We start from the raw sequence: 23,031 nt of genomic DNA on the forward strand, positions 1-23,031 counted from the left end.
TATAGAAAACCTAGATTTATTTGTTTATTTATTTGTTAAAGACAAAACAATTATCCTCTAAAGTACTGAGGACTTTCATTTGTTATGAAAACTGACCTAAGACATTAGAAATTAGAGAATATAACCTAATAGATTATAACAAAAGAGACTGGTGAAATGTGGTGAAAAGGATTGTAAAAGCTAGTCAGAAGCAGTTGTCAGTGGCAGTAGATGTGGCTAGAACGTTTCCCAAGAGGCTCCCTAAAGATGCCTGAATGAATTAATCTAGGCCCCAAATTAGTCAAAAGATCTTAACCTGGGAGAGAATGAGCAGAGGCCAGGATCTGAGATCCCTTTGTCTTTCTTTATAAAGGGTAAGGGGATCCTTAGGCTTTAAAAGTATGTATCTTAGACTCAGCCTTCCTTTGTTCCCAAACAGTCCACCTTTGTAGGCCTGCCAGGTTACAGAAGACGCATATAACGAAGGCAGGAGTTATAGGCCTATTCAGAGGGTGCCTACACACAGAAAGTTTTGGCGTAGATGATAAACTACAAATACCCTCTTGGTTAAATTAAATTAATTCACCTTTGTTAATAAAGGTCATAGTCTCTTCTGCTGGTGACAACTTTTTGTCTCAGTATAGTCTGTCTCAAAAAAGAACCGGTTCAGGTAAGTTTTGGAGAAGGACAAAGACTTTCATCAATACCCACTCCACAGTAGAAGAGGCACCAAGTTCTTTCCTACAGTTATGAGCAGAATCTGAAAAACAAAAGATTTACAGTGTTTATAATAATAGTAACAGCTGTTATTTATTGAATGCCTGGTCAAGAGTGCCAGAGAACTTAGATCTACTGTATCTTAGTCTTTGCAACAATCCTGCCAGTTAGTTTATCAACCCCATTTTCAGATGAGGAAACTAAGGATAAGAGAAGTTATATGCCTTGTCCAAAGGCACAGACGCCGGCGTGTGGTAGAGCTGTGATTCTACCACTTCCCTTCATTCCATTTCGGGCACTGAGAGGTCCTCGTTTCATTATCTTGCAATTTTTAATGGTTGCATAAACACTCTAATTATTCCTTCTCCACTCCTTAATTTCAAATGATTAAAAATTTAGACATTGTTTGGAATTCAGGTCAATTATCCAGTGAAGAACTTATATAAATTTTACGAATAAATTATCTCTCCACTCCAGCTGTAGCATAAAATGAATAGAAAACAAATCATCAGCTCATTAGAAAGTTTGTGGCTATTTTATGGTTATTTCACCATAAAATTACATTACAAAGAATCCTAAGAATTCTCATCAGTGAACTGCAGTAACATCTCATTTGAGTAACCATGAATGACATAACAAATGAGTTCCTTATAATCCTTATAATAGAGTGGTTGGTATTCTCTGAATAGTCTATTTTTCAAGAAGAAAAATGTGAAAGCCAGAAGATCAAAAAATATTTCCCAGTTTCAATAAAAATAACTGCATTACTGAACTGAAAAAGTCAACATGCTATAAAGAACATGATAAGTAGGAAAGTGAGGAGGGAAGGAGACTTAAGTTGGCATGGAAAGATTTCCCATACAGTATAACAGTGAAGTAGTGATATCTGGAATTGTGAGATCTAAAAATTAAAGTTAACAGAACTGCAGCAATATGAACACACAATTTTAGCTAATTGCAGAGGAGACAATGCTGGTTTTAGACTATGTAGCCATTAATGAGAGAAATAACTGCTGTGGAAATAAAAATTAAGTATTTAAAGGAAGAGATATAAATCACAGAACTTCTAAGACATTGTTTTCTGATAGTTCATAGGCAGCACCTGAGAGGAAAGCAGAGCTTCATTACCATTCTTCATGGTTAGTGTAAGATACGTTCACAATGGCAGTAATTTGGAAGGTAAGTGGAACGTGGAAAAAGGGAGGCTCTCACAACCCAACTGGATGACTCACAATAGTATAAACGTCAAGCCAAAATATATAAATCTTACCACATTATTACTATATGCTTTAAGAAAATAAAGGACCTGGGCAAAGTAACATCTCCAAGACAGACAGCACTCAAAATGCTATCAGGGGGACACATGGGTGGCTCAGTTAAGCATCCGACTTCAGCTCATGTCATGTTCTTGCGATCTGTGAGCTTTGTGCTGACAGCTCGGAGCCTGGAGCCTGCTTCCAATCCTGTGTCTCCTTCTCTCTCTGCCCCTCCCACGTTCATGCTCTGTCTTGCAATAAACATTTAAAAAAAAAACTTTTTTTTTAAAAAAAGAAAAGGCGATCAGGTCAGAAGTAGAAGAACATTGTAGAGGGAGAAGAGAGACAACAATTTTAACAATATAAAAATCTTACTGCTTAATGGAAGGCCTATTAGGATTACTAGTCTTAGAGCTCTATACGGTATAAACTAATTACATGACCTTCAGCTACTATCCAATATACAGTTGAGATATTCAAGTTGGCAAAGGACAATTTATTTCTCAGAGTAACATGCAGCAAAGTCAGGGACAAATTTTAGGCAAAGCTCTCAGGAACATGTCAGAGAAAACTGGCCATGAGCTCTTCCTTACTGTCAGTCAGGAAAAGCAGGTATGGGGGCACCTGGATAGCTTAGTCAATTAAGCGTTCAGTTCTTGATTTCAGCTCAGGTCATGATCTCAGGCTTGTGGGATTGAGCTCTGTATTGGGCTCTGTGCTGAGCATGGAGCCTGCCTAGGATTCTCTCTCTCCCTCTGCCCTTCTTCCCCACACTCTTTCTCTCACTTGCTTTTAAGTAAAATGAAAAGAAAAGAAGAAGAAAAGAAATACAGGTATGTAGCAACTTGGGAAATTATGATAGCTTTGGGACAACTGTACATGGACTTACAGTTTGGCAAATTGGTCCTGAACACTAAGGTGCCCAGGACCTTGGTCCTCCATTATTTTCAGGAGAGAGGCCGATATAAGATTATGATTAAAGGCTTAAATCCAGTTTGGAATTACTTCTACTTCTGCCCTAAACTGAGTATCAGTGAGTTGTAGCAAATCTCTGCTTTGTGTTTTCTGATGAACATGTTACAGTTTCAAACACCACAAGTGGGAAAAGGTGACCTAAGAGCCAGCAGGACATGATCTTAGGCTCTGCTGTTCCCACCAGGGAGCCAACCAGGGAGCTCCTGATTTCTGAATAACGGGCTCATGTCCTCCTCCCGAGTTCACTGAAGAGGGATGAGTTACTCTTCCATGCCGCAATGCCTAGCACTACCCACTGTCTAGCACAGTGCTTATGCTTAAGATGTGTAAGTGCTCAGTATATATTAACCTGAACATCGCTGTCTGCAGACCTTGATTTCTTAGGGGGGAAAACCACTTAAGTCTCAATAATTTCAGAAATGGATAACTAACACTTACCCAAACTTCTAATTTTATAGAGTTCTCCTGAATTAGGTAAATAAAAAATTAATTATGTCCATGATTTTCAACTTCAGCAACAAGGGAAAAATAAACTACTTACCCCACAGCAGCATAAATCATTTTCAGTGATCAACATCTGCATCCTCAAACTGTCCGGCAACGGTTGGTGTAGTATCTACCTCCATCCCATCTGAAGAAAAAAATCAACTGCTGAGCAACAGTCTACGGAGCTCTTCAGAGAGGTACAGGTGCAACCTACATACCAGCAGAAGGAAGCTAGTGCCCTCTGTTGGTAACAACTGCTATTTCTTTCTCTTCTGAAAAAGTAACAAGGATCAAGAAAAAAAAATGCCACCTGTACATTAAACATGTACTTTGTAAATTCTCAACATCAACACCAAAAGAACACTACGTAAGAACTTCTGCATGTAGTGAGCACCAACTGTTCCTTCTTCACATAACTGTGCTGGGTATTTACTGTGTGACTTATTAAAGGTGTAAAAGTCCTATCCTCACAAAGTTTATGACATAATTTTGAGAAAAGGCAAAATAAAGAGGAAGGTTCTTGCTTATCTATTTTTCTCATTTCACAGAGAAAAAAGTGTAGAGGAGGGGGGGAAAATGGGGGAAAAAAACCCTGAAAAGAGTTGTTTATAGCTGCTTTCTCTACTTCCTCACCACCCATTCACCCCTTAAGTCTTTAGCCCATAACAAACTGGCTTCTGCCTGAATCCCTTGGCACTTTGACATGCAGCAAGGCATACAAATGTAATATGTATCTAAAATTAACTCATCATCTCTCCACATAGAAAAGTTTCTATTGGGGCGCCTGGCCCCAACCTGTATGCAATCCCCCTTCACCCAAGTCACTTTTGTTTTATTTTTTTATTTTTTAATGTTTATATATTTTTGAGAGAGAGAGAGAGAGAGAGAATGAATGAGCAGGGAAGAGGCAGAGAGAGAGAGGCAGGCAGGCTCTAGGCTCCAAGCTGACAGCACAGAGCCTGATGTGGGGCTCAAACCCGTAAACCACGAGATCATGACCTGAGCCAAAGTTGGATGCTTAACCAACTGAGTCACCCAGGCGCCCCTCACCCAAGTCACTTTTATTCCTCTTTTAGAGCTTGGCTTAGAGGTCACTTACTCCATGAAGCTTCCCTCTCTATCCAGACCGGGTGAAAAGTCCAGGCTCTGATTCCAGAGCTTCTCAAGCTTCCCCTATAACTCAATGCTGTATCACAATGTACTATATCTGCCTAATTAGTTAACTTATTCTTCTCTACAGAAGAATGCCACTGATAAAGACAATAATCTCATATCTTTTGAACACTGCTGTATTATTCTGTGTTTCACATAAGAGCTCAATAAATACTTCTTATATAAATAAGCACATGAAGCACTGAAATGCCACAAGTAGTAAGGTGTATTTAAATGGCAAAAAGATTGAAATTTACAAGACAGCAGATTTCCAGTGTTCTCACCACAAAAAAGAGTAACTATGCGAGGAGATGGATATTTTAATCAGCTTAACTAAAGGAATTATTTCACTATGTATATCAAAACATCTATGGGGCTGGATGGCTCAGTCAGTTAAGCATCCGACTTTGACTTGGCAAGTCATGATCTCATGGTTCATGGGTTCGAACCCTGCATCAGGCTCCACACCCATGGCATGGAGCCTGCTCGGGATTCTCTCTCTCTCTCCCACTTCCCCACGCACTTTCTCTCAAAAATAAATAAACTTAAAAAAACCACTTTTAATAAAAGTAAAATAAAAACATCCTGTGGGATACCTGAAATAGATATAATTTTTATTAAAAAAATTTTTAAACAAATCAAATTAAAAAAAAGAAATGCACAGGTCAAACTAAATAAACAAATAAATGGCAAAAAGAGTGACATGGCTACTTAGGACTTTAGAAGATGGGGAGCTGTATAGGCTGAAGAAGTTTTATATACAAGCAACTCTCATTATGCTAATAAGGCTTAGGAACAAAGGCCAAAATCTCATTTTAGCAAAAAGTGTTTGTAATCTTAAAACATTTAAGTCTTAATAACATCTTATTTAAGGCATTAAATAAGAAACTTTACAATAAAAAAAACCAAACCCTTCAATCATGAAAACCTTTTCAATGTCCAAGGACACCCTCCCATCAATCACTGTATTAAAAAAAAAAAGTAGTATCTTGGGGCGCCTGGGTGGCTTAGACAGTTAAATGTCCAACTCTTGATCTCAGCTCAGATCCTGATCTCAGGGTTGTGAGTTCAAGCCCCACATTGGGCTCCATGCTAGGCATTAAGCCTACTTTAAAAGAAGAAAGAAGAAGATCTTGAATTCTTTCGGCTAAGAGTTTGGTAGAGCACTAGAAATCACCTGAGCCATCTCACCCTACAGCCTATGTTAGAGGCTGACAGACTAGGACTTAAAATGGAGAGAATACACAAGGAATAACAGTGTGACCCAAAGCCTAAACTTTTCCAAATTAAAATATCCCAGGACTTCAGGATCCCCCGGTCAACAAGTTCTGTGCATGAGGATACTGATCACAACATTATGACAGAAACTTACATGTACCAATAAAAGAAAAACTATGCTAAAACCTGGCAAAACTAAAAATTAGGAGTGGTAAAACTCTATAGCAACATAAAATACTAGTATATATAAAATACATGTAAGATGCAAGAAATGCTTATAACAGGGCCTGGTATATTCTTTTTTGCACATTAGCTCACTTAATCCTCTCACCACCTATTAGCTATTTGACCTTGAGCAAGTTATATAATCTTTCTGTGCTTCTGTCTCTTCACCAGCAAAATATAAATCACAGTGGCGTTCTTGGAAGGATTACATGAGTGAATATATGTAATGAGCTTAAATCACGGTCTGGCACATAAGAGTGGTACCTGAATGTTCTATTGAGAGTAGTAGGAACAACACTGGAGATATTTGGGGCAAAGGCAAAGTTATCTCTTCAGAGTTAGAATTTTATACAATGAGTATTAGGCAATCATTGAGGGGATATCCCTGTACAGAAGTGCCCACAGAGATTCTCAGAAGATAAATATGGCACAGTGAGCTGGAGGCAGGGATGAGTATTCTCTGTCTTAAGTTTTCAAAAGAACATATAGATCTCTCTATAACCTGCCTTGTTGTTCAAGTGACCATCTGACTATTCATACTGAAAGAAAGAAGGACACTCACCTTCATAATCTCTTATTGAATCTTCTGTCCGAACTCCAGCCATGTTATATTGGCTGCTCACAGACTGAGAAAGCATTCCTTCTAATCTCTCCAACGTGGCTTGGCCTTCTGCTGTTAAATGGGATAATCCTTCTTCATAGGTGTAAAATGTAGGGATGTCTCCCTGCCCTTGTTCTAAACAAATAAAATGCTTTTTCAATATTTGTTTAATATACACATATGTAGGTGATCAGATGAAAATTGAGATACAAGGACTCCTAGGTGGCTCAGTCGGTTGAGCATCCAACTTCAGCTCACGTCATGATCTCACAGTTCATGAGTTGGAGCCCTGCATCAGGCTCTGTGCTGACAACTCAGAGCCTGGAGCCTGCTTCAGATTGTATGTCTCCCTCTCTCCCTGCCCCTCCCCTGCTGCTCTGTATCTTTCTCCCTCAAAATAAACAAACATTAAAAAAAAAGAGAGATACAAAGAAAATGTATCTACCTTCTAGGATGAGAAAGGATTCCAAAAGATAATGGGTCAGTAAACAGAAATTGTTAAAAAATTCAAATGTCCATGGACTAGAAGGCAAAAGGTGTGCCTAAGGCCAGGGAGACTTATATTATCCTAAGGTGGGAATTTTATAGGTGAGTGCAAATTAATTTGATATTAATTTGTACTAATGGTTATTCTGGATTAAAATATATACTCCTTTAAAAAACCAAGAAATCCTGGCAAATATAAAAAGGATTAAAAAAAATAGTATCATTCAAAAATCTCAGCGAAGACGAGAATGTATTTAGATATATGAAGAACTCCAGAACCAAGTTTGTCTCAGGCCAGGAAGTGGGTACATATGAGGAAAGGGTTTTGGAGCCAGATTAGTGGCATAAGAGTGGTGGGAAAAAGAAAAGAGAACAACAAGTACCTCAAGTTACATGACTCTACCAGCCTAGTGACTGCATTCGGTCTGGGGAGGCAAAGAGAAATGGTCTAAGTGAAGCATGGTTCTGGGGGGAAAATGACTTGGGGAGTAGCTGTCTGAAGGAGTTTGTTAAGGAAAGATGTGATACAGGTTTCAGGTAGTGGAGAGAGAAGGTTTATTTTCTTGGAGCAGCTGCATCAACTTAAAAAACTCTCCCAACCACCAACTTTCCTATCTACCATTTTCATCCCTTTCATTTATCTCTATCTGTGTTCTGACCCCAATAGTATCTTGGAAACTCCACAATTTTTCCAATTTGGCTTTGACATAAATTGTGCCATTCACTTTTATTAATAACCACACAATCTGGGTATTTAATAGAGATATAAAAAGCTATAATCTAAAACTATAATTTGTTTTAGTGAAAACAAATGCTTAAAATGAAACACACATTTTAAAAAATCCATTTCACTAACCATGTGCTTCCACATCATATTCTTCTCCATCGTAATCATCTGAATCTTCATCCTCAGGATCTGGATGCAAAGCCTGGCATTCACACATTGCAGTGAACATTGCCTCCACTGAAAAAGGAAATTAAATAGTAATAAACATTCTTTTCTGGCCTCTGTATAGTAAAATTTTAGTAATATAACCACCATTGCAAGTAAATCCAATCAGTAGACAAGAAATGTACCAGAGTCACACTATTTACAAAACCTGCCAAATTCCAAGGAGATCAATCTTGAAAAGTGCTTGCTGGCAATGGACAAGTCATAAAAGAATAAGAGTTCATTTCAAAATAATGTTGAGATCTCTTCACGCCTGGCTGGATTTTCTAAGAAAAAGAGCCAAAGTCCTGGTCAGACTGCTGCTCTCAGGATGAAGCCCCCTTCAGTTGTTAGGGCTCTTTCCAGCTGTCCTGGCATCATCCACTTTGGAACTGCCAGGACGCCTTGCCCTCCATTTGGTAAGATTCAAAGTCAATAGCATCATATCAATAAAAATAACCAGATTTCTCCCTTCACAAAACACACCAAATAATACGGTGTCTCCTATACTCTCACTACATTCACAATCTTTGATATTAATAGATATCTGGTCCTCAATGATATGACAGATGTTAAAATGAAGAGAACAGAGGTATGCATAAAGGGAAAAGAATCAATTCTATAGAAAACTCACATGCTGACTTATCACTAGGCACAAATCTAAATTCAGCAATAGGTTCAACATCATCATCACTATCTTCTTCTTCTTCTTCCTCAGCAACAGATTCTTTTGATTCTTCTAGAAAGGAAATAAAAATAATTTTTAATGATGTTTAGGGGTGCCTGGGTGGCTCAGTCAGTTAAGTGTCTGACTCTTGATTTTGGCTAACTCTTCCTGAGATTGAGCCCCATGTAGGGGTCTGTGCTGTAGTGGAGCCTGCTTGGGATCCTTCTCTCCCTCTATCTCTGCCCCCTTCCCTCATTCAGGCACGAGCACTTTCTCTCTCTCAAAATACATACACACTTATTTATATCTTTAATTTTCTTAAATGTTTGTTTATTTTTGAGAGAACAGCAGCAGGGGAGGGGCAGAGAGAGAGGGGGACAGGAGCAAATCCAATGCAGGTTTTGAACTCACAAACCATGAGATCATGACCTAAGTCGAAGTTGGATGCTCAAAACTGAGCTATCCAGGCACCCCCATAAATAAAATATTTAAATGATGATGTACACTTGTTTTGGAAAAAAAGAAGCCTAAAATAATTTCTTAAAGGATGTTTACTGATGTACCTAAATACTGCAATAGTTTTTACTCCAAATTGTAAGAACATGGTTATTTCAGAAAACAGACTGTGAATTGCCTCTCTGACCTAGTCACGCTCTACTTCACTGAGCCCTAGGGATTCCAAGCCTCCTTTGAGGTCATGGTGAGGGTGAGGAGACACAAAAGTCAGGCCTCTGACAAGTATAGTTCTATTGCTATCTGGTTCTTTCACCTTTCACCATGGAACAAAGGGTTCGGTAGCAGTTTGTAATCCAATGATGTGATTTATCATTAATAATTTACAAGTGAGAAAACTAAGGCCCATCAAATTAACCCAAAAGATAAATTACCAAAGTCTGTAGGCAAGAAAAAAAAATACAAATGTTCAATAAAGAGAACTAGAACATGCTACTGGTGGAAGCAGAAATTGCTACAACTATTCTGCAGATGGGTATACCTACTACCCAGCAATTCCTCATCTAAGTACATATTATGTACACAAGGAGTTTGAACATAAACGTTTACTCAAGTACTGTATGTACTAGTGAACATTTAACAAATAAATGTTGATTGAAAAAAATAGATGTATTGTAATCTAGCCATATTATGTTTTATACATGGATAGCAGTTTAAAAAGAACAAATACTTATATGTGTCAAAAGGCATAGAGGGGTGTCTGTCTCAATCAGTTAAGTGACCAACTCTCAATTTCTGCTCAAGTCATGATCTCACAGTCATCATGAGACTGAGCTCTGCATCAGGCTCTGCACTGACAGCCTGGGATTCTTTCTCCCTCTCTCTGCCCCTCCCCTCTATCTCAAAAATAAATAAAAAACATTAAAAAAATTTTTTTTAAGTTTATATATTTATTTTTGAGAGACAGAGAGAGAGAGAGAGAGAGAGAGCACGAGCAGGGGAGGGTCAGAGAGAAAGGGAGACACAGAATCTGAAGCAGGCTCTTATCCAAAACAGGTCAATGGTTTGAATATTACCTTATGATCAAAGGCTGCTTTTTAAATATCTGTAATATTCTACCAAAGGAAGCTCAAGATTAAATTACACCATACATACCTCCAAATTTGGCATTCACCATAACATACAAATGCTCTCGTGGATAGGCATTTAGGTCCCTGGACACCGCATGCAAGCTAATGGTGGGGTATTCCAGTGAGAATCCTAATCCAGAGCCATCTAACCAGGAAAGGCGGCTGAAAAACACGTGCAAAGTAGATTATTTTAAGAAACCAAATCCTAATTTAATCCGAAAGTTTACAAAGGTTCATCTTGGATACTTTTATGCATGTGGAATAAATTTAAGCTTAGCATTTAGAAATAATCCTCAAATAAGAAAATTCGGCAGCAGGAACCGAATTTCTTTAAAACAAATTCTGTTAAGTTCTCCTCTCCTCCAGGTAAAAATTCAAGAAGATTTGAAATGAAATTTCTTAGGTCACATGTGTTGCTATGCCTCTCCCACTGGTTCTATCTGGAATGCCTTCTGGTGCCTTGCTTTTGTAAAGCCTCTTCAATTGGTTAAGTCCCAGCTCCTCCTTGAGCCCTCCCTCCAGTTACTCCAGTCCGTAATGAACTCTTCTTTTTCTGAACTGCACTTAAGTCTAATAATAGGCCACTGAGCACTTAACTCCATGGCAATGAATCTCATATGTACCCTGACAGATTGTGAGCTACGTGACAGAACCTGTCATACTTCTTTATTTCACATTTTTCAAACCCACTAGCATAGTGCTCAGCAGGTAAGTATACAATAAACACCTGGGAGTCACTAATTTCTCCACTAACCCTACGTTAAATGACATATACACAAACTTACCACTAGTTAGAAAACTTATCTCCTGGAAAGACTTAATGAAGACCTTCATTTATTCTGTAGCTTTTATGTTTTAAATTTTTTAATTTTTTTTGAGAGACAGAGAGAGCACGAGCAGGGGAGGATCAGAGAGAGAATCCGAAGCAGGCTCTAGGCTCTGAGCTAGCTGTCAGCACAGAGTCCGACGCAGGGCTCAAATCCACGAACTGTGAGATCATGACCTGAGCCGAAGCTGGAAGCCGGGCGCTTAACTGACTGAGTCACCCAGGTGCCCCAATTCTGTAGCTTTTAAAGAAAGCTACAAATAAGCAAGGTCTAGTTCTCCCTCAAAAATGGCCAAAAGGAAATATTTTATTGGTATAATAAAGGAAACATATCACCAAAATCAGAATGTTAAGTTTTGAGTACAGGCAGGCTAAGTTTTGGCAATACTTCACCCATCTGGAGCTGCATCACTTAGCAGGAAAAACAATGTATCAAAAGATCCTTAAGAAAGCACAGGGAAGAATGTTAATGCAATACAAGTTAATGCAATATACTGGTTGCCCAGGGTTGGAGGGAAATAGAGATAGACTGCTAATGAGTGACAGTTTCTCTAGGGGTGATGAAAATATTCTAAAATTGACTGTGGTGATGGCTGCACACTTCTGCAAAGAGACTAACAACCCCTGAATTGTATCCTATGTAGATTATCTCAATAAACCTTAAATTAAAAAAATGAATACAATAATACCCCCATATCACTCTATTTTCTATACAATTTTTGCAGGTTTGGTTGTTCAACTTCTAACCAAGCAAAACCAAATATATTAAATGATCTAGGGCGCCCTTGGGCAAGAACAATGACAGTGAAGCAATCTGAGATCATTCACATTTCCATCCAACATGCTTAGTAAAAGAAAAAAAAGAAAGAAAGAAAGAAAAGGGAAACCTGGGAGTCTTAAAATGATAAATCTTAAAGAGGTTACGGAGGTAAAAGCTCTATAAATGACTTTCCAGAATGATTCATCCCATTAGTTCCAAAGAAATAGATTTTATTTTTATAATTAGATTGTGTGTGCTGAATGTGCCTTTCCTGTCTACTGCTTTCCTCTTAATGTGCAGACGAAACAGTGCTCATGAAACAAGAAGTATTGCCAGTCTCTTTCTAAAACTCTATTATTTTAAGCAAATAAACTCCCTTTTCTCACCTCAACAATCCCCCCAGAAATTATCACAATTCAGAAAACAGTGCTCCAAATTTGGGTGTCCAAAATGATTTCAAATACTTAGGGCCACAAAACTTTAATGACTAAATTAGAAAAAAAAAAAAAAAGTATATACTAACTGGTCTGTAGTTCCTTATACTTGGGCATGGATATGCACTCTACAGAAGAGAAGTTCCACTTAAAAGCAACATTTACTCTGATTACTATGTTCTTACTTCTTACTCACTTTTCATATATTCTAGAAGAAAAGGTCATGATCTTACAGTTCATGGGTTTGAGCCCTACATCGGGCTCTGTGCTGACAGCTCAGAGCCTGAAGCCTGCTTCGGATTCTGTGTCTCCCTCTCTCTGCCCCTCTCCTGCTTGTGCTCTATCTCTCAAAACTAAATTAAAATTTTTTAATAAAAAAATATAGTAAATGCAAAGGAATGCTTTGCTAATTTCCAATGCTTTTGGAAATATGATCACTGTACTCTATTCCTGGCACGAGGTGAAAACAGGATAGAAAGAACAAAGAACAAGGTCTTGAATTTGGGTTGACTTCATTATTTGATTTAAAATTAACTTTGGCATAAAATATAAAATATAATTACCTATTTTGCCTGTTTAAAATGATCTATTTTGAATGATTCATGCCTCTGATCCCGACCTTACTTGGGTGAAAAAGTCAACTTCCTTTGAAAACTAAACTTTGAAAATAAGCTTGAGAGTTCCGTATCTCTCAGTACATACCTGAGAAACACCTAAAACCAAATAGGACCCCTATCCCTCTTTGCCTAAAATCCTAAAATAACTTTCCCAAAGCCTTTGGGCTATAAAGCCGAGCTCATGGAACATGGCTCTCTTCTTCTCCACCTTGATTATTTTTCCACTCTTTCCCATTCATTAATTCAGATGAAGAACTGCTAGATGGTATGAATGTGTATGTGTGTGTTTCAAATCCTGGCACACAATCTGGTTTCTCACTCCTGCCTCTGAGCATCTTGTTTCTTATAAACAAAAAGTTTCCCCTTAGCTCCACCTCATTCAGCAGGCTAACTGTTAATCCTCATTCGTCAAATCCTCTAGGGAACCTTCTCAGTTTGCTGAGGCATTTGATTCTATCAAAACTTGGAAATGCTAGGTAGGAAAGAACAGAAGGGGAAAGAGACCAACGAGGTAATGCCAACCATGAGTAAGGAGGGATGAATGTAGGTGTCCATGCTATCATAATATTCTATTCTTAAACTAGCTGGTGGGCATACAAGGGTTGGTTTAATTATAATTCTTTAAACTATCCATATATAATGTACTTTGTTGTATGTATATTTTACAAAAATATTTTCTTAAAGGTAAGAGATTTATTGGTGAAAAGTTGAAATGAAAATTTTTTTAACATATGAGAGCTTAAAAGGAGTCTGTATTTCTTCAGTGTGGCAACTGTATTGTGGTTATACAATGTCCTTGTTCTTAGGAGATTTTTGCTAAAGTATTTACAGTTAATGTGACAACATGTTTGCAACTCTCAAATAGCACAGAAAAAAGATAAATGTGGTAAAACGTTAGCAACTTATGCATCTTTGTGTTAATTAACAACCCTTGCATTTTTTCTTTAGGTTTGAAGTTCTTCAAAATGAAAAGACAAGCATAGGACCTTGTCTTCTTTCCCTAAACAGCAGTAGTATTATAGAAAGAGTCAATACACAGAGAAGTTGTGGAGAAAAAGGGATGGTGTAGGGGCCAGCAATCTATCTGTGCTGCCCTCTCCACCACTTAAAAGAAATTGCTCTCCCAAGATCATTTAAGATCTCCTTGTCATTACCCAACAGACACTTTTCAGGTTTTATTTGACTGCTCCTCCCTCTTGTCTCTTCTTCCATAACCTACCTCTTAACGCAAATGTGTCCCCAAGGTCCTGTCCTTGGCCCTCTTCTCTTCCCTGTGAGTATAGACTAACCTTTATACCAATGGTTTCCAAATCTCTATCTTTAATACCCCTGTCTCCAGATACACACTCTTATAGCCAACTAATCACAAGTCCAGACCAAACTCCTAATCTGCACCTCACCCCAAACTTGCTTTTCCTCCTGTCTGTATTTCCTATCTCAGTGATTGGTCAAAAAGCCTCAGTGTTTAGATTCCCCTCCAACCAAGGGTTCTTTACATATTTTTTGTGCCCTCTGTGGAAGGCACAAATTTGCCTCCCTCATGACCTTCATCCCCTGGTGGCAGGCCTGTGAACACATTGTTACCCGGGGAAAGAAACCCCGTGTATGTAAGTAAGGTTACTAGTCACCTGACAATAGAATTGGATATTCTGTGTGGTCCAAGGTAATCACATGAGCTCTTAAAAGGAGAGAAGGTTTCCTGGCTGTGGGCAAAAGTGATGCAACAGCAGAAGTCAGACAAATTTGAGGGACAGGAGGGCTTTAATGTGTCATTGTTGGCTTGAAGATGAATGGAACCATGTATCAAGGAAATGGGAACCTATGTCCTACAACTATGGTAATTGAGACGTGTCTGTCTATAAAAAGTCCAGTGCTTCAAGGGGCTGAATAAATGGCTAATTCCTTCTAGAATGGAAATGGGAGTCAGAAATGGGAAAGAACGGGAGATGGGAGTCTGGTCCCTCTGGATATGACCCCAGCTTGCGTGGGGATGAGGATGTTCCCCTCCCCACCCACACCTACAGAAGAAAAGCTACACTCCTTAACCAAACTTTCAGAATCCTCCATAATCCGCTCCAAATCTACATATCTTGCCCAGGGCAACACCTTCCGAACCTTTTCACAGAAAAGACCATGCACATCGATGATCCTCACTCAGGGGCTGGAAACTCAAAAACCTTAAGGCGAGACCTTGAGTCAAGAACGACGCACGCCCCAGACCTCGGGAAAACAGGCAGGCAAGAAGCCTAATCGATGAGAGAACTCCGAGTGAAGAAGAGACGAAGGCAGGGGAGGAGAGGACCGAACAATCGAGGTCTCGCCCCGCAGAGACGTCTCCGAGACGAACCGCGCTTCCGCGCTCCGCCTCGCAGCAGCCCCCGAGGTCGCCGTCTGCCCCCGCCCCGCCACTCAGCCAGCGCCCGCAGGAGCAAGGCGGCGCGCAGGAAGCCGGCACAGGGGACCAGGGACCCTGCCTACCTCTCCGCGATGTAAAGGGTGCCGGTGCCGAGGCCCTTGCCGTTCAGCACAGCCTCGGTCTCCGGCTGCTGCTGCCGGAGCCCCTCAGCCGAGCCGGGCGGCGGGAAACTTTTGAGAAAGCTCATAGCAGCGCCGAGCGCGGGGACACAGGCCGGTAGCGAAGCGAAGCACGGCCACTGCAGCCACACGCCTCGCCCCGCCCCGGAAGTGGTGGCGATCACGCCGGAAGAGCAACTTAGTCCGCACCAGAATTCGAGCCCCATCCACCCGACGGAGAGACGTTCTGAGGTAAGCTCTTAGAGGCCTGAGAGACGCGGGCGGCGTTGGTCACGTGACCCCGGCCCCTCCCCCCCCTCGCCGTTTCTAAGGCTCCGGGCTTGAAATAACTGAGCTCTCTCCCACATGCTAGTGCTGTGTTGTCCTAGCAACCCTGTGAGGGAGAAGCACGATGAACAATAAAAACTTCTTTTTCTACAGAAGGGGAAACAGAGGCCTGAGCCTTGGACGGGAATGCAAGAGCACGCTCTTTTAGAGGTTAGAGGGCTCATAACTGGGTTCACGGCTCTTCTGGCCGTCGCGGGCCTCCTCCGGACCTGTCCACATCTCACCTTCGCTGCCGCGCCCTGGACGTCAGTCTAGGTCCTGACTCTGCACCAGAGCGGGAGCCGCGTTTCCCCCGCTTCCGGTCTCAGGCAGGCAAACGACCCCAAATTGGTAATTAACTCGGGCGATGAGTTGGCTGTGTCAAAGAGGAGATGGGCGCTAAGGGGAAAAGAATTAGTCCTTCGGATTTGGAACGCATGTTTTCTTTCTTTGTTAGGCACTGAAGAGCAAAATAGTAAAGAATGAAAACTTTAATCAGAATAATAGCAAAAGGTGACCGAGTGTTATGTGCCAGGTTCCAGTGTTCCAGGCACTTTCTCAGTTTATTTCATTTTCTCTTTATGCCAATTATATGGGAAAGTGAGTATTGATCCAGTTTTACAAACGGGAGGCCTGAGGCATTAAACTGAAGAGCAAGAGTTTAGCCGTGAGAGACCTAGAGGAATTCAAGGAAGTCAGTCTCTGGGCCAAACTTTTCTTGCCTGTAAAATCAATATGATCATACCTGTGCAGTAGCACTGTTGAGGCTGGATGGGCAGATGTGTGGAGTAGCTGTATTTCTATCTACTGAATAGAGGAGTGTTCGATTTTTTTAAACTGGGATTCTGTTTGTTGGTAAAGAGACTGGAGGAGGGGTACTCTGAGCAGGGAGAGTATTAGGAAGTTGTTGCTATAGTATAGGCGAGAAAGTGGCAGTAAGAATGGAAATGGAATGGAGTCTAGAGCAAAGGTAAAGAGTCTTTACAAAGGATAGTCTTTACAAAGGTAAAGTCCTCAGAATCTGGAGAGAGAGACTGAGGGAAAGAAGGTGGTGAAAATGAAGAAGAGGATGGGTGAAGAAGAGAGAGAAGCCAAGGATGATTTCCAGGCTAAGTGTTCGGATGCTGGCTCATTTCTCCAAGATGGAGAATCCACGAGGAAAAGTAAGCTTTGAGAGTAGCTAACAATCTAATACAGGAAATGGAGAGTTTCAGAGTTCCGTGGGACAGCCATGCATGGTTGGCTATTTTGTAAAACAATCAGTGCTTTGCTCAGAGACAGAATCCCTCAAATTATGCAGAGAGAAACTTGACTAAAACCTATATAATAATTTCATATCAACTTGACATAGTTTTCATAGTGTTATTAAAAAGCAATTGTCTGACAGCAAAACATTTTACTCAAGTGTATGATTGAAGAAAAGGGGTCTTAGCTATGACAAGGAGCTCGTCACCTGTTACAGTGACAAGCTCAGCGGAGGTATTTTAAGCCTATGTATGTCAAAGCATATCACCACGAATTTAAAGAAGGGCAGGATTTGTTCCTTTGCCTCCTTTATAAATCCCTATGAGTAACATAAACAGTGGCACTTAAGTCTCACGTATGTATAGTGTTTCACTTTTCAAAAGAATGCTTTTCTCACCCATTCTCTTGGTCTTTATAATAATTCTGTGAGGTATGCAGGGTGGCTGCTATTATGCCCACTGTATAGATGAGAAAACTGAGGATCAGAGCAATTAAGTGATTTGCTGCAGGCTACGTTACTGGTATGCAGCTAGAAAGTAAGTTCCTGCCTTTTAACGTCAAGTTCAATGTCTTCACTACAAACCACTACCTTTTAGAACTATTTGGCAGAGAGGTATAAAGATGTTCCTGCCTTTTGGCAATAGTAAGAATTAAGCTTCCTATAAATCCATTCTTACTAGGATCATATCCTTGATACGTACTCTTAAGACTCTTGGGACATCTTGGGGCGCCTGGGTGGCTCAGTCTGTTAAGCCGCCGACTTTGGCTCAGGTCAGATCTCACGTTCGTGGGTTCGAGTCCCGCGTCAGGCTCTGTGCTCACAGCTCAGATCCTGGAGCCTGCTTCTGGTTCTGTGTCTCCTTCTCTCTCTGCCCCTCACCCTCTCATTCTCTGTCTCTCTCTGTATCAAAAATAAATAAAACATTAAAAAAATTTTATAAGAATAGTGATTATTTTATGTACAGCTGACAAAGAATCTATAAGAATTGCATTAAAGTGTGTTGGTGACTACTCAAAAAGAAAAAAAAAATTTAAAAAAGACTCTTGGGACATCTTGATGGCTAGTTGGTTGGTCTCTTGATTTCAACTTGAGTCATGATCCCAGGTTCATGGGATTGAGCCCTGTGTTGGGCTCTGCACTGACTGCGAAGCCTGCCTAAGATTCTCTCTTCGTCTGCCTCTGCTACCTCTGCCTCTCTCCCCTGCTTATACTCTCAGTCTCTCTCTCTCTGAAAAAAAAAAATTGCAGGGAATGTGTGGCTCTTGAATAAGTGATAGAGTTGAAAGAATGAGAACTACTGAAAAATGTGTACCAGGACTGGCTTTCCCCGGAGACTCCCGGCCTCCCGTACTAATATCTGACACGTAGTGGCTGACAAGTGTGACCTCAGTGGGGACTGTCAGCCAGAATACCTTTAAATAGCGTCTCCATGTGGCCGGAGCCTCCTCACAGCATGGCAGCCGGGATTTGAAGTGGAGCGTCCCAAAAGAGAGACTGACAGAAGTGGCATGCTTCTTCTAACCGAGCCTTGGAAGGTACAGAGTGTGACCACAAGTAGGATTCTTTGTTGGTTTTTTTTAAAAAAGTTTATTTTTGAGAGAGAGGTACAGAGAACACAAACAAGCAAGGGGCCAAGAAAGAGGAGGACAAAGGATCTGAAGCAGGCTCCATGCTGACAGCAGAGAGCCCGACACAGGGCTCAAACTCATGAACTGTTAGATCATGAACTGAGCTGAAGTTGGATGTTTAACCAACTGAGCCACCCAGGTGCCCCTCTTTTTCTTTACAAATGAACTTTGTAGTGTGAAACGCTGTGAAATGCCTGCACCCCTGGCTGCCACCTTGACTACAGCTATGGAAGACACTTTGAGGCAGAGACACCCAGCTATATGGTCTAGATTCATGACCCACAGAAACTGTGAGATAATATTTGTTATTTTAAGTCACAAAGTTTTGGGGTAAACCTAGCGATAAGTGATAGATTAGCTGAAGAGAAGGGAGAGAGAACCTTGAATAGTCTTTAGTCACTGTGCTTCTCCTTCTACACTTGACTTGGCAAGCTTATCCATGCCCATGGTTTGAATTACCCTATATTGGTGACTCCCCAATCTCTATCTCCATCCCCAAACTCTCTCTTGAACTACAGACTTTTACGTCCTACAAGACATCTCCATTTGGCGGTTCCACAGACACTTCTCAGGCAGCTTATCAAAAATTGAACTTGGAGAGGCACCTGGGTGGCTCAGTCAGTTAAGCATCCGGCTTCGGCTCAGGTCATGATCTAACAGTTCATGGGTTTGAACCCTGCATCGGGCTCTGTGCTGATGGCTAGCTCAGAGCCTGGAGCCTGCTTTGGATTCTGTGACTCCTTCTCTCTCTGACCCTCCCCTGCTCATGCTGTCTCTCTCTCTCTCTCTCTCTCTCTCTCTCTCTCAAAAATAAATAACATTTTTAAAAAATTAAAAAAAATTGAACTTGTAAACTATGGACTTTGGGTGACAATCACGTATCTTAATGTGAGTTCATCGGCTGCAACAAATGTACTCTCTGGTGGGAAATGTTGATAATGAGGGTGGTGAGGGATGACTGGGGGCAGAAGTACATGGGAAATCTGTGTACCACCTTCTCAATTTTGCTGTGCACCTAAAACTGCTCTAAAAAATAGTCTTAATAAAAATTTGAATTTACTGTCTTCTCACTCAACTCTGCTGTTTCTCCAGTGTCTTATATGGAAAAATACCACCTTACATTTAAGGTGCTCAAGTTAGAAACCTGGAATTTGACCTTATGACTGTATTCCCCTTCATTCTTCATATTCAGTAGTAATAAAATTATTAATTATAATTATTAATTATAATAGCACCAGCAAATTGTATGGGAGTCTGCTGCTCCTTATCAACATTTGATGTTGTCTGTCTTTTTCATTTTAACCATGCTAGTGGGTGTGTAGTATATCTTACTGTGGTTTTAATCATATTTCTCTGAAAACCAATAATGTTAGGCACTTTCTCATGTGGTTATTGGCCTTTTTTGTGTATGTATTTTTTCAAATCTTTGAGCTATTTAAAAAACAGATTGGCAGATTAAACACAATCCTCATCAAAATTCCAATTGTATTTTTTATAGAAATTGGCAAACTGAACTGAACCTGAAATTCACATTGCCCAAAATTGTCAAAATAATGTTATAAAGAAAGAAAAAGAGATTGGAGGACTTGCTTCTTGATGTCAAACTTCCTACAAAGTTACAGTAATCTAGACTGGCACGAGGATAGCTATATAGATCAGTGGAATAAAATTAAGAGTCCAGAAGTAAACCCATATGTTTCTGGTCCACTGAGGGTTGTTTTTTTTTTTGTATTAAATATGTATTAAATTTTTTAATATTTTATTTATTTTTGAGAGAGAGAAAGACAGTGTGAGCAGGGGAGGGTCAGAGAGAGAGGGAGACATAAAATCTGAAGACAAGCTCCAGGCTCTGAGCTAGCTGTCAGCACAGAGCCCCACACGGGGTTTAAAGCCACAAACCGTGAGATCATGACCTGAGTGGAAGCTGGATGCTCAGCTGACTGAGCCATGCAGATGCCCCTCTGGTCCACTGAGTTTTGACAAGGATGCCAAAGGAATCCAGTGAGGGAAAGCTTTTTTCAGTAAATGGTGCTGGTACAACTAGATAGCCACATGCAAAAGAATGAATTCAGATCTCTGACCCCATATATAAAAATGATTCAAAATGGGTTAATCACCTAAACTTCAGAGCTAAACCTATAAAACATAAATTTTTGTGACATTACATTAGGCAACAGTTTCTTAGATATGATTTCTAAAGACATTTTTGTAAAAAGACAAGCTGGAGAATTGAAGACAATATTTGCAAGTCATGTATTTGGTAAGGGTTGGTATATATAAAGGATTTGTAAATGAATAACAAAAATACAGATAACCCAATTTAAAAAATGGGCAAAGGATCTGAACAGATGTGTCTGAAAAGAAGTTAAATAATCCTCCAATAAGCACATGAGAAGATGCTCAATATCATTAATCATCTGGGAAATGCAAATCAAAACTGCAGTGAGAAACCACTTCATAGCCAGTAGGAGGGCTGTAGTAATACTAATACTAATACTAATAGTACTACTACTACTACTACTACTAATAATAATAATAAAAGACTGACAATAGTTAAGTGTTCTCTGATGTGGAGAAACTGGAACCCTTGAGCATTGTCAGTGGGAAGGTAAAAAGATACAGATACTATGCAAAACAGTTCAGCAGTAATGTAGAAATTCCATTCCTAGATATGTGAGAGAACTGAAAACATTTCCACACAAAAACCTGTACTGCAATGTTTGTCATTCAAACTGGCCCAAGAGTGGAAATAATCTGAATATCCACCAATTGATGAAGATAAAATGAATGGATAAGCAATGTAGTAGAATATCATTCATCCATAAAAAAGAATGAAGTACTGATTCATGCTAAAACATGGATGAAATCAGTGTGCTTGGGTGTCTCAGTCGGTTAAGTGTCCAACTCTTGATCTTGGCTCAGGTTCATGAGCTCGAGCACCGCATCAGGCTCTGCACAGTCAGCATGGAGCCTGCTTGGGATTCTCAGTCTTCCTTTCTTTCTGCTCCCCCGCCTCCCATAACTCTCTCTCTCTCTCTCAAAATAAACTTTAAAATAAAATTTTAAAAACCCATGAAGTCATGAAAACATGCTAAATGAAAGAAGTCAGACACAAAAAGCCACATATTATGTGATTCCATTTATATAAAATGTCCAGAATAGGCAAATCCTTATAGATAGAAAGTAGATTAGTGGTTGCCAGGGTCTGAGGGGAAAAGAAGAATGGTGAATAGTAATATTGGGCTGGTAATATTGGGTTTCTCTTGGGAATGATAACAACCTTGTGAATATACTAAAGACCATGAAAGTGTACACCTTTAAATGGTGAATTTTATGGCATGTGAATTATATCTCAATTAAAAAATAAGAAGAATGGTTTTCAAATGAAGTTTACAAGAACTTTTGGAAACCACTGCATAAGCGCGTCTAGATTAGAAGCGGCTGTGTCTTAGGACAATCGTTACAAGGCCTCCTCTTCTCTGTCACGTGCCTTTTCTGGTTCCACGGGTCTGTGCCTCTTTGGCACTGTCCTGATCCTGCTTACAACATCTCCCCGCTAAAATCCAGCCCTGCCTTCTGGAGCAGCCTGAATCTGAAGCTAACTTCCCAATTTTCCAGAATTGAGTCAGCTTGCTTCTCTCTTCATTGTTGGTAAGCCCTCGTTACCATCAAAATTCATCCTTAGTAAAAAAACAAAGCAGAAAAACAAAACAAAACAAAACCCAAAAAACCAAAAAGCTAGGCTTGAAATATAGAAAATTTACTTTATTCAAACTAGAGACAGCACAGGTTCTAATCAGTTCTATCATCATTAATCAAGTGCTTCCTCTTTTTTTTTTTTTTTTTTTTTTTATAAATAGAGTAAGGGCTATTTGATTGCATGAGTCCATGGTGCAGTTACTGGTATCCTCCTAGCAGGCGACAGTGCCAAAGAGAAAAGAGAATGGACATTTCAACAAAAAGATATGAAACAATTGCAGGGAAAAGAGAGAACATATCCCATTTTAAGTTTAGCTTCCTGTAACAGTTGTTCCTAATGTTGGAGTTCAAGTATGCTGCTGACAAGCTTGCTGGTTTCCCAGAGTTTCTTTTAGTAGTTTCTGACATTTCAGTAAGTCTTCAAATACAGTTTAACATTTCTATAATGTGTTTTTCTTTTTTTTCCTTTTTTTTTTTTTGAGAGAGAGAGACAGACAGAGTGTGAGCTGGGGAGAGACAGAGAGGGAGACACAGAATCCAAAGCAGGTTCCAGGCTCTGAGCTGTCAGCACAGAGCCTAACATGGAGCTCAAACCCACGAACCGTGAGATCATGACCTGAGCTGAAGTCTGATGCTAAACCAACTGAGCCACCCAGGTGCCCCTAATGTGTTTATTTTAAAGACTGGCAGTCAAATAAGAAATA

The 23,031-nt window shown here is 40.0% G+C and overlaps 1 protein-coding gene and 2 long non-coding RNA genes across 7 annotated transcripts in view; 2 read left to right on the forward strand and 1 right to left on the reverse strand.

Annotated features, from left to right (window-relative positions):
- On the reverse strand, nucleotides 1-15,608 carry CLNS1A (chloride nucleotide-sensitive channel 1A). Of its 2 annotated transcripts, XM_029915209.1 has the most exons (7): nucleotides 15,392-15,607; nucleotides 10,302-10,438; nucleotides 8,661-8,765; nucleotides 7,952-8,059; nucleotides 6,571-6,744; nucleotides 3,469-3,558; nucleotides 1-739 (listed from the first exon to the last, which is right to left on the reverse strand). In XM_029915209.1, exons 1-6 carry the CDS (start codon nucleotides 15,514-15,516, stop codon nucleotides 3,491-3,493), a joined length of 717 nt encoding a protein of 238 aa, XP_029771069.1. In that variant the 5' UTR covers nucleotides 15,517-15,607; the 3' UTR covers nucleotides 1-739; nucleotides 3,469-3,490. The 2 variants fall into 2 exon arrangements, with proteins under 2 accessions (XP_029771069.1, XP_029771070.1); XM_029915210.1 differs by lacking the exon at nucleotides 1-739 and having other exon boundaries at nucleotides 3,471-3,558; nucleotides 8,661-8,762; nucleotides 15,392-15,608.
- Nucleotides 1,787-3,940, forward strand: LOC115272162. The gene is made up of 2 exons (XR_003900285.1): nucleotides 1,787-1,875; nucleotides 3,443-3,940. It is a non-coding gene; the product is annotated as an uncharacterized LOC115272162 (long non-coding RNA).
- LOC115272160 overlaps nucleotides 15,261-23,031 on the forward strand; it is a 23,492-nt gene continuing 15,721 nt past the window's right edge. Inside the window, exon 1 of one of the 4 annotated variants that reach the window (XR_003900283.1) lies at nucleotides 15,261-15,679. This is a non-coding gene — a long non-coding RNA (uncharacterized LOC115272160). The other 3 variants (XR_003900281.1, XR_003900282.1, XR_003900284.1) reach the window with 3 other exon arrangements.

This window comes from Suricata suricatta, chromosome 11 (genome assembly GCF_006229205.1).
Source record: "Suricata suricatta isolate VVHF042 chromosome 11, meerkat_22Aug2017_6uvM2_HiC, whole genome shotgun sequence".
NCBI classification, from domain to species: Eukaryota; Metazoa; Chordata; class Mammalia; order Carnivora; family Herpestidae; genus Suricata; species Suricata suricatta.

Coding starts and splice junctions, on each gene's coding strand:
- CLNS1A (XM_029915209.1), bottom strand. CDS start 15,516: ATGAGCTTTCTCAAAAGTTTCCCGCCGCCCGGCTCGGCTGAGGGGCTC. Junction 8,060..8,660: donor GCCTAGTGATAAGTCAGCAT/GTGAGTTTTCTA, acceptor TTCCTTTTTCAG/TGGAGGCAATGTTCACTGCA. Junction 3,559..6,570: donor TTCAATAAGAGATTATGAAG/GTGAGTGTCCTT, acceptor TTTTTTCTTCAG/ATGGGATGGAGGTAGATACT.